Source organism: Microtus oregoni, unplaced genomic scaffold, assembly GCF_018167655.1.
Source record: "Microtus oregoni isolate MIOR12 unplaced genomic scaffold, Mior012 000000F_ref0000247, whole genome shotgun sequence".
Lineage (NCBI taxonomy): Eukaryota > Metazoa > Chordata > Mammalia > Rodentia > Cricetidae > Microtus > Microtus oregoni.
The window spans coordinates 48,263,857-48,279,361 of NW_024543059.1; the positions used below are offsets into that span (position 1 = coordinate 48,263,857).

At 37.2% G+C, this 15,505-nt stretch overlaps 1 protein-coding gene across 4 annotated transcripts in view; it reads left to right on the plus strand.

Annotated features, from left to right (window-relative positions):
* Luzp2 (leucine zipper protein 2) overlaps positions 1-15,505 on the plus strand; it is a 404,363-nt gene that overhangs the window by 346,060 nt on the left and 42,798 nt on the right. For all 4 annotated transcript variants that reach the window (XM_041655646.1, XM_041655656.1, XM_041655677.1 and 1 more), the window contains 2 exons: positions 8,915-8,989; positions 14,911-15,075. In XM_041655646.1, the coding sequence (XP_041511580.1) occupies positions 8,915-8,989; positions 14,911-15,075 (240 nt within the window). The remainder of the gene's footprint in view (positions 1-8,914; positions 8,990-14,910; positions 15,076-15,505) is intronic.

The following is a 15,505-nucleotide window of genomic DNA, read 5'->3' on the forward strand; positions in this document are numbered from 1 at the left end:
AGGAAAAATATACTTTATCTTCATTTTGTTGTGGGAGGAAGAGAGAGAGGGAATAAAGAAAGAAAGAAAGAAGGGAAGAGAGAGAGAGGGGGGGGCTTTATTGTAGTAATGGCCAGCACCTACAGATGAGTACTTATCTACCAACAGCTCTTCAGCAGTACCTATCCTCCCACACGTGCCCATCAGGACCTACACATTCACAAGCAACTATCTACAAATACTTATCCACTCTTACCTGTCCACCTCTGCCATTTCATCGGTAACTATCTACTACTACTTATGCATCAGCACCTGTCTACCAGCACCTATCTACTCATACCTGTCTAGCTGGAACAATGCCAGAGTATTTATCTATGTGTATTGTTCACCAGTATTAATCCATCAGCACCTATTATCATCATCTGTCTACTGGTTATGTGTATCCTTCAACATCTACTTGTCCATACCTATTTACTACTCTCCATTTTACTCTTCCTATCTCCATGTGTCTACCCAACAGATCTATTGACTTCTCCTCACCTATCTACCTAAACTAATCTTAACTAAATATTTTAGCATAATCACAATAGTTGGTCAGAGGATTGGGGTTGAGTGATTTTTTTTTAAGAACTCAAACCCCAAAGCAATTATAATGGTTATTTATTGTAATACCAACATTTAAGAGTCTGAGACAAGAAGGTTGTCATAGATTCAAGGCTATCCTGGACTATGTAGTGAGTTTTGAGGCAGTCTGATTATAGACTGAGACCCTCTTTGATAGAAGAAAACAGATAATTTATTATATCCTTATAATTGGAATTGAACTTTTATATGTCATAAGAAATAAATCACTATAAAGCAGACTTTCTTCCTGAGGTCTGGGAGTTCATAAATTTCAGGACAATAAAGATATTTACTCAGGTATAATAGCTGATCACATGCTAGTCACTTTTGTATGAGGAAAAGAGATTAAACTAATAAAAATGTGAAGTAAAAAAATTGTACATGTAAACATACTTCTTGAAGGAAAGTCTTCTTAGATTTTATAAACTGAAGTGTTAAATTTCCTTTAATAGCTCTAAAACCCAGAGCAATGCTGAGGTGTCTCTGTCTGGTTTGAGAACTCATTTTGGTTTCATACATGTATTAGCTAAATCTCTCAGACATGTTCCCAAGTTATTAATGTTGAAAAGAGCAGACAGTGCATCGAATAATCCAATCACCTCAGTTAAGAGTGACAATAAAAAGTCCTTCTGTTAGAGCAGGGTTAAACAGAAGAATGACATTTGTGATTTGCCTGCTGTATAACTATAGGGTAAATGTGACTTAGAGATACAGGTAATGAAGCGATGCAGTGTGGTGCTGTGTGTCCATAAAATGACCAACAAATGCTACATTAGGACTAATGAGCAAGGGATGTGTTCTTATATGCTAATGGATGAAGATAATCTGCATAAAACACCATAGTGTATTTTCATCAATCTATTCAGTTTCTAGTTGGCAATTAATAGTATCTCTTGGGGCTGCAGCAATTGTTCAGCAGCTAAAAGCTTTTGTTCCTCTTCCAGAAGACATAGACTCACTGGTTAAGTCCAGTCCAGTCTAGATTTGTTGGCTCAAAGCTGCCTGCAGTTTCAGTTCCAGCGTATCCACTACCCAGTTCTGGCTTCTTTGGACATCTGCTCACTCATGCTGAACAAAACCAAGCTGGCATATGCACATACACATAAATGAACAGCCAAAAAATTATTTTAAAAAATCTTAAAGCCATATTTTTCATGGTCTTATAGTTCTCCCTCAGAGAAAAGAAACATTCTCCCAATCATCTATTCTTTCTTGAAACATTTTAAATTATATAGCATATCAATAAATTTTGAGCATGTACCATTGAATATATGCACTCGATTTAGTCATGAATTCTATGCGTGAAAATCTTAAGTGATTATGAGTATGTCCAAGATCCACATAATTCAAATTCTAAATCTGCTTGTCTTCAAATTCTACAACTGTGTGATGGTAAACAAGATATTCATTAATCTCTCTCAGCTTTTCTCATTTTGAAGAGAATTTGTTGTGTTTGAAGAGAACATTGTGTTGTGTTCTTCTGTTGAGTTAATTTATTTGATTTTTACCAACTATGAAGGACTAAAGTTCAGAGAAAAGTGTTAGCTTATAAATCAGATTATAAAATTAATGCCATTAGCTTTATTTTAGTTAATCTTCTTCAGAATGTGATAAGAGAGTTGCTGTTGTTCGTGCCCTAAAAAGAAACTTCAGTCTTAGGATCTCTGAACAGTTTCTGTGTTGTTGTGTAGGTAACCACACACACATAACACAAACACATATACACATACACAAACACACTCCAAACATATGCATGTATACAGACACACACATACACAACACAAACACACACAAAACGTATGCATTTATATAGAGACACACACAAAAAACACAAACACATACATGCATATGTACACAATCATGATGTTTGAACTCACACAATATATATTCTAGATTTTGTTTTTAATTTAAAATTACATATAGACTTAGATTTTATTTTCTTGGCTTTAAAATCAACCTAACAAAAAAGGTTTCCCGTGTAGGATATAACATTTATTAAAAGTTTACCCGAGGATCTATTACTTGGTCACTTCGAAAAGTTTTGTGCCTCTTTTATTAATGAGGATCTTAGTACCAGCAAATGGCTGCAAGAATTACTAAAACAAATTTCACAGCTCAGACCAGACAAAAGGATGGAAGTGATGACCCCTTTATCAGTGGTGCCTCTTTCTGATTTGCCCCCCAAATCTGAACTTTACATACCACACACGCTAGACACATTACCATACAGGTTGCCCTAAACCTAAAATGCCTAATTTGTGTTTAAGACTTTATAGTCTTCAATGTTAAAATTATTCTCTGCAGAGGGAATAAATCATAACATCCATAAATCATTTTACACTGTGCACACTTCAGAGAAGCCTTTTAGAGAAGACAGAGCCAAGACTACTGTTACCTTGGAGGACAGAGTAGAAATAACCTACCAACAAGATTTTCAGAAACGTAGATTTATGTATTAATGTGTGATGGATTAATCCCTCACAGACTTAGTCATGTGCAAATACTTCATAGAACAGTTCCATGAAAATTCAGACAAGATGTGTCTGTTTGTGCACAGCTGAACGTTAATGCTCTCAACAGGAAAAAAATCACAGTTTATGCATGGAACATCAAACTGCTGTTCTCCTTTATTGTGTAGCTGATGTGAAGGTGAATTCTTAAAACAAAACTAACAGGAAGAATAAGAATAAGAATAAGAATAAGAAGAAGAAGAAGAAGAAGAAGAAGAAGAAGGGAGGAAAAAATGCAGCAATGAGAATTCTAGGATAAAGGTCTTGTTCTCAGTGTTGCTGTCCCCTGGAACTTCAGAGTTCTGTGGGGGGTTGGAAAGGACAGTTTTAAAAAGTGAATTAAGAGGTGATACCAACTTCAGTGCCCAAACCGTTGCTTCTTTCTCTTTATTTGAGCAGATCATACCGAAAAACACTGTCTTTGCATCATGTGTAATTGTTTTCTCCCACTTCTCCAACTCCTCCCTTGCCCCCATCCCATCTTCACGACCACTTCTACAGTTACACACACACACACACACACACACACACACACACACACACACACCAGTTAGTTTTGCCCTTATTTGCAAGTATTTAAAACTGACCACATAGGATTAGGGCCTCATCCAGGAAATAAGATCTTTCTCCCGCCATCAGTTTTGCAGTTCCTAGGGAAGTGTGCCTTTGAGAAAATGGATGGTTTGGTTACACTGCTGTCTAAGTGACTCTCTCAGGCACACTGGAATGTGCCTCTATCAGTTGTTGCTAACATTCAACTATGGTTTAGCTATTTAACTTTTGTAAGGCAGCTTTGATTGTGCATGATTTGTTTTCTTCTGTTTCTCTTCACTCTTCTTTGTTTCAGACTTAGAAAAAAATTAATCATGTTCCAAGTATTAGTAAATGACTGTATGAAAATGAAAAGTTCTCTGAGTTCAACACTGGGTTTTCTGAGATGGCGTCATATTTTAATTTATAGTACATTATGATTTCTCAAGTAATCTTTATAAAGTTAACTTTATTAAACAGTTTACTCTCTGGATAAGTGCCCTGACTACCATAAGTCTTCTTGTGTTGTAGATATTGTCAGAACTTTCTTGTATATAGTATAAACACTGCTGTTTTAAAACCCAAGACAACATATTAGTATTCTCTTTGTAAACTTCTCACTTATGAGCTTTCTCATGTTCAGAAAGATATCGTAAATGGAAAAAAAAAACAGCAAACAAACAGAAAACTTTGAGGTGGCTAGTAGTAATAGTTTCAGAAATGAATTTCTATTTTATGGGAATTCATTTTTCTTGTCGAAAAATAAGCATACAGGACTACATTGACTCCTCCTAATGATGTACAAATGGAGGTCAACAAAGTACCTTTTTCACTAAGTATCTGTATGTTACTTTGTGTTGCTTTTATTTCTTTAATTATTTTACAGGTATTTTATTGTATATAGAAAAAAAACCTTGAGCTTATAGGGATTAATTACATTGCTCAATGTACTAAAACTGATCATCAGACTCTTTTCCCTATGTCCACTGATCAAGGATTTGCCTTCCGCCATCTTGGATCAGTTGTCCCTGGGTCATGAGGAAGACAAGACTGGACAATGATCTACAAATGCTGGCATTTCCTCTCAGATGGAGAAAAAGGGAGGCCTGCATAGAGCTAACCCACTCATTGAACACAATAGCCCCTACCCCAGTGACTGGAAGGCATTGCATTCAAATGCAGTACTGCAAATTTGCAAGTCGTACATTCCTATTTCCTAACTCTCTAAAAGTACATCATGTGGGACAGATAAATTACTACTATGTCTGTCCCTCCTACTTTCCTACTTACCTGTCTCTTGATTGATGTGTGTTTTATGTAAACAGATTTTTGTTTTTTGCATTGGAAGTCTTAAGTTTCCACTTTATGATTTGCTTCTTCCCCAGTTAGGAAGCATTGATGGGTCTCCTTTATAACAATAGGCTGTACTGAGACACCACCCACACCCTAAGGTAGAAAGTACCAGCCGTTTATGGATAGATTACAAGCACATGTATGTTGGAAGGAAGCCAGTGATGTTGGCTGGGTACATGTGTAGCTATATTTCCACTGGCCTGTTTTTGCTCAGCTTTTATCTCATTTGGATTCTCCATGAGGGCATAACGAGAGGCACTCCACCCTAACACTTAGTTTGCCATGGCCATCTCAAGTGCTTTTCTGTATTCCAATGACCACAGAAAGAGTTAGAACTGCAAGATCTCATTCAAAATCAAGAATATAAACACTCTCTTGATAGGAAGAGCCATAAGACACAGAGACAAAAGCTTGAATAACTTTCTTTCTCAATTTTATTTTTAAAGATTTTAATTTTTTCTTAAATTCTCTGTATGTATATATATCTGTATATGAGTATGTGCAGGTAAATATGGGTTCCCATGTAGGAAAGAAGCAGGTATTGGGTCCCTGGAGCTAGAGGTATGGGATGTTGTGAACCTCATGCGGGTGAAGGGAACTAAACTTCAATTCTATGAAGGAATAGTAAGTATTTACCACCAAGCTGTTTCTCCAGTCCAGGGACAGAAGCCATGAGAAGAAGAGATTAATGCAGACTCCTGAATTCCCTATTTCCCTTTTAACCTCATTTTCTTAGTAACAGCTGTCACTAACTCACAATATGCATGTACAGATAGGAAAGCAGTTTGTCTTTGACTTTATTTTTTCTTCAATATATAATCATTACACACAATCCATTTTTCATGTATGTTACAAGGTCACTGTTGTTTATATTAGGACATGATTGAATTATTCCTGATAAGGAATAGGAGGACAGCATTGCTAACACCATCTGAAATAAATACATTTAGTTTTTCTTGCTATTAATATAAGCCAACATAGACTGGAAGGAATATGCTCAGAGAATTATAATTGGAAGTCGTGTAAATATATGTGTGTATTGGTAATGAACTTCTCCAGGCATTGTGTTCCTTACTCAGTGATGGTTTATGACAGAAATCTGGTGTCAGCTTTTGCTTGAAGCATCAAATATTTTGTCCAAAATCACATAGTTAAGGCAAGATTAGAATGCATTTTTCTTTTTTCTTTTTATTGAGAATAGATTCTTGTCCCCTACAAACATAATGACCACAGTTTCTCCCCCCTTCCCTCTTCTCTGCTCCCCATCACCACCACCTCTTTTCTATCCCAGATCCATTCCCCCTCCTCTCCTTTGACCTTTCAGTAAAGATCAGGCTTCCAAGAGAAAACAACCAAAACAAAACAAGATACAATAAGAAAAGGCAAAAGCCCTCATATCTAGGCTGGACAAGGCAACTCAAAAAGAAGAAAACAATTCCAAGATCAGGCAAAAAAGTCAGAAACAAACACACTCCTGCTCCCACTCCCCAGTCCTCTGCATATATATTATGACTGTTAGCTTGGTGTTTTTGTAAAAAAAAAAAAAAATACATCTTTCAAATGTGAAGTGACTGTTACTTTCCCTGAAGAGCCCTGTTACAACATTTGAGGAAATAAAGAGGCATGCTAGGATACAGAGACATGTGGTAAAAAATCAAGTGTTGCTATTTTAATTTTGCAGACTAGGCAGCTCATGTAAACCATGTCCACACAACCCTCAGAGCAAGACTACCATTTCAGGTTCTCCTTTATTCAGTGTTTGGGGAATACATTTCCTGTCCTGGTGATTTGATATTTATTATTATAAAGAGAGAGAGAAAAAAAGAGAATTTCAAGCCTGATTATAGTCTCAATTGTTCTCTCACCAAATAAAAAGTTAAAACATAATTGAACACTCAGACATCAACATGGGAAGTTGTGGAGTTAGAGTTCAGTCCCCGAGGACTAGAAGCATCTCTTATAAGAGGACAAACAAATTATAACAAAGATTGCATAAGGCTTTACAAGGTGTTTCTACCTGTGAGACTTTAGTCCTCCTTTATTCAGATCATACCATTCTCTGCACAAACTTTGTGCTTTTCATCTGAATTTTTTTATTGATTTTTATTGTGTTCTACATTTTTCTCTGCTCCCCTCCCTGCTTCTTCCCTTCTCCTTCAACCCTTCCCCAATGTTCCCATGCTCCCAATTTACTCAGGAGATCTTGTCTTTTTCTACTTCACATGTAGATTAGATCTATGTATGTCTCTCTTAGGGTCTAGGTTCTCTGGGATTGTGATTTCTGGGCTGGTTTTCTTTGCTTTGTGTTTAAAAACCACTTATAAGTGACTACATGTGATAATTGTCTTTCTGTGTTTGTGTTACCTCACTCAAAATATTGCTTTCTAACTCCATCCATTTCCCAGTAAACTTCAAGATGTCATTTTGTGTGTGTGTGTGTGTGTGCTGTGTAGAACTCCATTGTGTAAATGTAACATATTTTCCTATCCATTCTTCAGTTGAGAGGCATTTGGGTTGTTTCCAGGTTCTGGCTATGACAAACAATGTTGCTATGAACATAATTGAGCACATGTCCTTGTGGTATAATTAAGAATCCTTTGGATATATACCCAAAAATGGTATTACTGGGTCTTGAGGAAGGTTGTTTCCTAATTCTTTGAGAAATCGCCACACTGACATCCAAAGGGGTTGTACCAGCTTGCATCCCACCAGAAATGCAGGAGTGTTCCTTTTTTGCCAAAACTTCTCCAGCATAAGTTGTCATCAGTGTTTTTGATCTTGGCCATTCTTACAGGTGTAAGATAGAATCTCAGAGTTGTTTTGATTTGCATTTCTCTGATGACGAAGGATGTTGAACATTTCCTTCAGCCATTTTAGATTCCTCTGTTGAGAGTTCTCTGTTTAAGTTTGTACTCCATTTTTTAATTGGATTATGTGTTGTTTTGATGACCAATTTCTTGAGTTCTTTGTATATTTTGGACATCATACCTCTGTCTGTGGGGTAGAGAAGATCTTTTCCCATTCTGTAGTCTGTCATTTTGTCTTGTTGACTGTGTCTTTTGTTTTATAGAAGCTTTTCAGTTTCAGGAGGTCCCATTTATTAATTGTTTCTCTCAGTGTCTGTACTGCTGGGGTTATATTTAGGAAATGGTCTTCTGTGCCAGGGTGTTCAAGTGTACTTCCCACTTTCTCTTCTATAAGGTTCAGTGTGGCTTGAGTGAACCTTGAGTTCTTTGATACAATTGGACTTGAGTTTTGTGCATGGTAATAGATATGGGTCTATTTACATTCTTCTACATGTTGACATCCAGTTATGCCAGCACCACTTGTTAAACATGCTTTTTTCCCATTTGATATTTTTTCTTCTTTGTCAAAAACCAGGTGTTTGAAGGAGTGTGGATTAATATCAAGGTCTTCTATTTGGTTCCATATTAACTCCTGCCTGTTCTTATGCCAATGCCATGCTGTTTTCAGTACTGTAGCTCTGTAGTACAGTTTGAAGTCAGGGATTGTGATGCCTCCAGAAGTTCTTTTATTGTATAGAATTGTTTTGGCTATCCTGGGTTTTATGCTTTTCCATATGAAGTTGAATACTGTTCTTTTGAGGTCTGTGAAGAATTTTTCTGGAATTTTGATGGGCATTGCATTGACTCTGCAGATTTCTTTTGGTAAGATTGCCATTTTTACTATGTTAATTCTACCTACCCAAGAGCATGGGAGATCTTTCCATTTTCTGATGTCTTCTTCAATTTCTTTCTTCAAAAATTTAAAGATTTTGTCTTCAAAGACTTGAAGTTCTGTTAGTTGAATTTTAAATTCAACTAGCAGGCTATATCCCTTTTCTTTCTTTCTTTTTCTGTGAAGAACAAATATGTATAGTGTTTTCTCAAATGCACTGCTTTTCCTCTCTGTTACAGGCCCAACAGCTCACTAAACTGGAACAGAAGTTAGCTGTCGCCAAAAATGAACTTGAGAAAGCAGCTCTCGACAGGGTAAGTTGCCATCCAGGAGCCATCACGACTTGGATTTCAGGCACACAGTGTGTGCTTGCTGCTGCCTGCGGCCACCCAGCACGATTCTAGACACTGCACAAAAGCTGGTCCTCAAACTCCTGAGTGTGTGATGGCTTCCTTGCGCTCATTTTTTTTTCTGCCACTGTCAATTGAGGGAACTCTGGGTGTTTGTGACTCCATTTTTCATTTATCTTCCTGGCACATTTATTCCATAACACCATGTATAAACGTACTTAATGTGTAAGCCATACTGTTCTGTGAAAACTCTGGAAGTAAAATGGAAGTAACCATGAGCTGTTAAAAATGTGTCTTAAATGCCTGTGCCTTAGCACTGTTCCTCGTGTTCGAGAGCTTGGAAATTTGCACAAGGATACTACATGTTTCAATAATCGAAAATGTAGGACTTCATATATATTGTATAGCCATACTTTGGAATGCCATTCCAAACATAAAAATTACAAATAAAACACATTTTGTCTATTAGTAATAATTGTTCAAACACATGAAATCTATTAAGTATTTATAGAGGTAGAATAAGTGAAAGAACAAATATTCAAATTATGGATTTAATTGTTTCCTGAGAAATTTAGTGCAGATGGCTGTGAAGTACCCTTGCATGCATCTGTTTCACCCTTCATTTATTGAATGGATGCAAAGTAATAGTCTGCGCTAGTACTGAATACATAAATATCACATGTATGTTAAGCATGTAATATATATGTAGACACCGGGTACATGCTGCCTCCATATTTATTTGTATTACAAATATTTGTCTGTCTGTAATTTATGCATCATACAGCTGAGTTAAGTAGTTATTCAATTCAGACTACTGCTAACCTTGTACATAATATTATTTTCTACATAGCCTTGTAATTCTCAAAGTCATCTTGGCTAAACTTAAAGTGTTCTGCCTTCTGCCAAGAACTTTCTATATTGGTGATCACAATTTAGTAATAGTTTTATAGATAATATTGAACAGGGACACCAGTTCATTTGGGAGCTTTTTTTTTTCACTAATTCATTATATGAACTCGAATAATCTGTAAAGAAAAGAGGTTACCCTTTAATTACCAGAATTGAACTGTGGGCATTTCACTTTGGAACAGATAGGATAGAGACCATGTGGGGGATTGGTTCCCTTTGAAGATCTTCAGGTTTTACACTTTAGGAAACCCGATACTGTATGGATACTTTGATACTGTGCTGCACACTTTGCACTGTATGGTAAGTTTAAACCCAGGCTAAAATTTTACTTCTTAGGAATAAGACTCTGTCTCTCTTAAGAATATATCTTTGCTCTGTTATGATCCAAACATCTTCACAGCTGACAGAGTATGTAGACTATATCACAATGGAGAAATTAGAAAGAACATATCCTAAATGTTAATGATATTCCTTTGTAAGATTTGGAGCTCTGAGTCAAATTAAATATTCAGAGAAGTAGATATCTCACTAACCTTAGTTCTTTGGAATTACCATTTATTAATTATCCAAGTTATTAACATTTAATAGTTCAAGGAAGCCTAGCTTCTATTCTTTGGGGTAGAACAGCCATAATTTATTTTATCAAAAATTAGTTTTATAAAACATTTAATTTTATGATTTTTTCCAGTGATGTTCACCTCATTTCTTCCAACTCCTACTCTGTCAGTTTTTACAAAGGACACAAGACTTTTGTAGATTTAGTGGAATTAGAAAACCAAGAGGAACATACAATCTTAAATTTTCCTAGATCACAATTAAAAAATTATTCTCTGTCCTTGCTGCCACTGTCTCTGAAAAACGTATTAAATCCTAAGAAGACATTGAGTCTTCAAGGTCCTGAGGCAATCTCCCAACTTTTAAGACTATTATTTTTGGCCATTGAATTATTCTTTCTAAAATATTCTTCCTTATCTCTCATGATATAATTATTTAATTGATAATGTTTACTGGGTTTTAAAATAGCTATCGTGAGATGTTATTATGTCGGGCATCACAGGAATAAAAAAATGTATCTGACATGATCTTTGTTCTGATATCAAATATAATGGATCAATTAGAAAATAATACTTTTTGACCCACAAGACAATAGAATGACAGAAAATTAATCTTGCTTTGCAAGTACTTGTAAATAACACCGAATTCCGGAGCCACAGCACACTAATTGGTTAGAAACAGCCTGTGGACAGAACTCAAGCTACCGTAGAGTTGTTTCTTTACCTGTAGTACCATTTGCTTGTTCCACTGTCCATCTCCTTCATGTGCACTGCATGTGCACAGCATGGACTAGTCTGGGAGCAGTGGCTAGTCTCCAGGGACTCTCCTCTGGTGTTTAGGTAATGACTTTTGTTGACGGGCCATGTTCAAATTTCCCTGGTGCTACACTACATAGCCTTACCATTGAGAGCTGAGGGGTGATTGAGTTGTTGTATGTCTAACTAGACTGATAGGAATATTTCCTGCCATGCAAAAAATACTCGGGAAGCTTGTCCATTAGTATTATCAGTGATTGAGATAAGATTGCTTTTTTATGATGAGCAGTTTGTCTTTAACCTTCATAATTGTCACCTCTTTTTTGTACATAGAACTTTAAAGACTTTTACATGATTAGAGATCGATTTTAGCAAATATCAAGCAAGATGCATATGAAATTTAAAAACTAGCTCTAAATTCAGATGAAAAGGTTATCTCAATCTATAATGGAAAAAGTACAATTTAAATAAAATGTCCTTTACCTCTCTCTATTGTTTCTATAAGAAACATTTTTATACCTTGTGCATGTTTTCCTTTTAGATATATTTTGTCTCATGTTCAAATACCTTAACTATCACATAACTACACCCCAACTTTGTTCTCAGTGTTATTTCTAATGAATGAAGTGTCAGTTTATTATAACAAAATAACCAAAGAATCTCAAGATCTATGAATCAACTGTGAGCTCCCAGAAAGCTATTATTTATTGAGCTACAATTGGAATATACTAAAAAATGGGGGCATTTTAGCTACAGAATTTACCACTTCAAGAGTGGAGGGGAAAACAAATGGGAAAAATAGTTTGGGGCTAAGAGGGAAAGGGTAAATCAAGAGTTATCTGAGAAAAGATTAGTTCTTCAGGTTCAGAGGAAAGCATGCTATATATGTTGTCTCATACTTCAGTAAGGGACGTCTGGTTATAGTGAGCTTCAAAGGAAACAGTCGCCTGAAGCTCCAGTACAGACAACACTTGAAGTATAATGGTCACTGATTCTGACCCAGGGCCTGTGTGATCACAACACTGGCAGCATCAGAAACAAGCTTGTTCCATTAGGAGCACTCTCTTGGGGTGTAGGAAAACAATGGCACTGATTCTGGTGACAAATCGCACACCATGGTCACTGGCAGTATCTGTCTAGACTATCAACAAAGAACAGTACCCAAATGTATGACAGGAGATCCTGGTGCAGGGTACAGTCCCAAGAAGGAAACACAGGAAGTAAGATGTGGACAACAGCCTGAAGCAGAATACAAATCGCTCTCTACACCCCTTTAACAGTTAAAGACAGAGAGCTGATTATATTAACCTGGAGATTTCCTGATGAGGTTGGGGCCTCTGTGTACATACATGTGACACCAAGTTTAAGGCAAAATTCAATATATGTGCACTGTCTTTCACAATATATCAGTGCATTTAAAACCACCACTTCATGGCTGGTTATTACTTTTAGCTTCTGAGTTGAGTTATTGCTCTGATGTAGAGATTAATGTACCTAATCTGCTAGGTGTATGATGTGAGCAGTATGAAAGAAAAAGAATCATGCAAACGGGAAATAGTGTTGCCTTCTGTCAGTTCTCAGTATCGAAACCCTCCATTATAGATTTTTACCTCTATATTCATACCCATCTCATACTGATAATTCGTCATCAATGTCAAAAACCATATAATCTTTCATATGCCCAACACTGTTCAAAAGTGCAAAGGCCAATGGCAATCTTTCATTTTAAGATAGATTGTTATTTTTAAATTATGTGTATAGGTGTGGTGGGTATTTTATATGTAAGCACAGTCCTACCAAAGGACAGAAGACAGGGTTGGATGTGCTTATGCTGGAAACCAAGCTCCAGTCCTGGACGGGAACAGTATATACTCTTAACTGCTGAGCCATCTCTCCAGTCTCAAAGCTGTCAAAAAGGCGACATGGAAATCCCCTGTGTTGGGCACTCTTTTTTCAAAAGGATTTACACTGTTCCCCCTAGAACCTTCCTGTAGTTAGTGTTTAGCCTAAATGTACCTTCCTATTGTCCTCATGTAGAGTGTGCAATCACACCTTAACTGTACAAATAATTATATTAGCTATATGCCGTTTATTGTTATCTGTTCCATGCCTCCCATTTTAACTACACTATAATGTGTTTTCTCCATTAACTACTTACATGTCACACCTTCTGCTCCAGATTCTGCTTTGAAGATCTAATATAAACTTCACTAAGCACAAGAAACAACATCCTGCAGCCTGACTGTTATGCTCTCTTGAAATGCTCTCCATCAAACCAATCAGTCCACTGCTTTATAATTCATCACTATGCTCATTTCATTGTCAGAGAATTTGCCAGGATGTAGCATATGTAACCTCTTAACCAATGTCTGATACAATCCTTCTCACCCTCTGAGGCTTCCTGAGCCAAGGTTCATGGTCCTCTGTTCTGCTGGGATAGTGGTCTCCATACCCCCTCCAGAATCACCTACCAAACAAATACTGCTTCAAGTTTCTCAGAATAATCTTACCTGACACTTCAAACTGTTCCATATCCTCTTGTAAGTCAAAGACTTATAGACAACATGATCAGGTCTACAGCAGCAAGAGACTCATATCTTGTCATCAGTTTTCTGCGTTAGTTACTTTTCTCAACAATGCAACCAAATATGTGGTGAAAAGCCGCTTAAAGAAGGAAGGACTTAGTCTAGTTCATAGTTCGAAGGGTTATATGGGTATCCAAACTGTTTACAATGTGAAATGACATCATGAATACCAATATATGGGACCACATTCATAGTTCATGACAATGCCTGAGACACTCCTGTGATGGAGGAAGGTCATTGGCTAATAAAGGAACTGCCTTGGCCCATTTTATTGGTTAGAAGATAGGTGGGAGGAGTAAACAGGACAGAATGCTGGGAGTAAGAGGAAGTGAGCTCAGACTCCACAGCTCTCCTCTCGGGAGCAGACGCCTCAGAGAGATGCCATGCCCCGCTCCCAGGCAGACGCATGCTATGAAGCTCCGACCCAGGATGGACATAGGCTAGAATCTTCCCGGTAAGACTGGTGCTACAGTTTATTAGAAATGGGTTGATCGAAATATCAGATTTAGCCAGTAAGGGCTAGATAGAAATGGGCCAAGCAGTGATTAAATGAATACAGTTTGTGTGTTGTTATTTCGGGCATAAGCTAGCCAGGCAGCCGGGGTGCTGGGGACACAGCCCAGCACCCCTATTTACTACACTCCTGGGTCATCTTATGGGAGAATACATGGTAGCGGGAATGGCTCTCAGATGCAGCGGCAGTAGCTTGGGATGCTTGATCAAATCTTATCAAATCAGGTAGCTGAAAGAGATGAAGCAAGTGGGAAGAGAAAAAGGAGGGAGAAGGAGAGAGAACAAGAGTGGAGAGCAAGAGACAAATCAGAGATCGAAAATCAGCTCAGAAGTATGCTTATTCTGTTTTCAATTAAGGCCTGTCGCCCAGTGTTCCATTCCCTCATCCTAGGTTTCACAGCCTTAACTGTGCCACCTGCTGGGCAGAAGGTGTTCAAGTACAGAAGCTACTGTAGGCATCATATTGAAGCAGAACAAGAAATTTCATTTGAAAACCTGTTTCTATTTGTATGCAGGGAATGGTAACAAGAACTATAGGTAAAAATATTATTCTTCCCCTTGCTCTCAGGAATCCCAGATAAAAGCAATGAAAGAGACTGTACAACTCTGCTTGACGTCAGTTTTCCGTGATCAGCCTCCCCCTCTCAGTCTCCTCCCATCAAATCCATCACAGATGTTGCATCCGCCCAGAACAATTGCTTCCAAGATTCCAGATTCGAGGACAAAAAGCAAGGTACATTTTTTTCCATGTGTTAGCAGTGATGACTACTAACGTATAGTCTTTAAACTTCGTTGTGTATACTCAACACACTGGGCCCATGTAGGACAGCTAGTTCACTGAATGGTTATTAGGCAGCTCTCAGTAGACTATCTCAGACTGCGGTTCCCATGACCACACAGGGAAGGCTGTCAGAAAGCAATGTTTTATCATCAAAGAGCTTGGTTCATAAGCGGGAACTTTTAATTGTTTTCATTACAACAACAAAAATAGAAAAACAATGAGTTATTAGTAATTTTAAAACAAGTATTTGCATTACATTCTCATAAACAACACAGATAAGAGCCTTCTTTGGAGGCTTAAGCTACATCGTCACAGAATACATGGATTAAAGCTAAGTATATCGCTTTCAGTCCATCAGAATCCTTTTACAGTATGTAAAAAA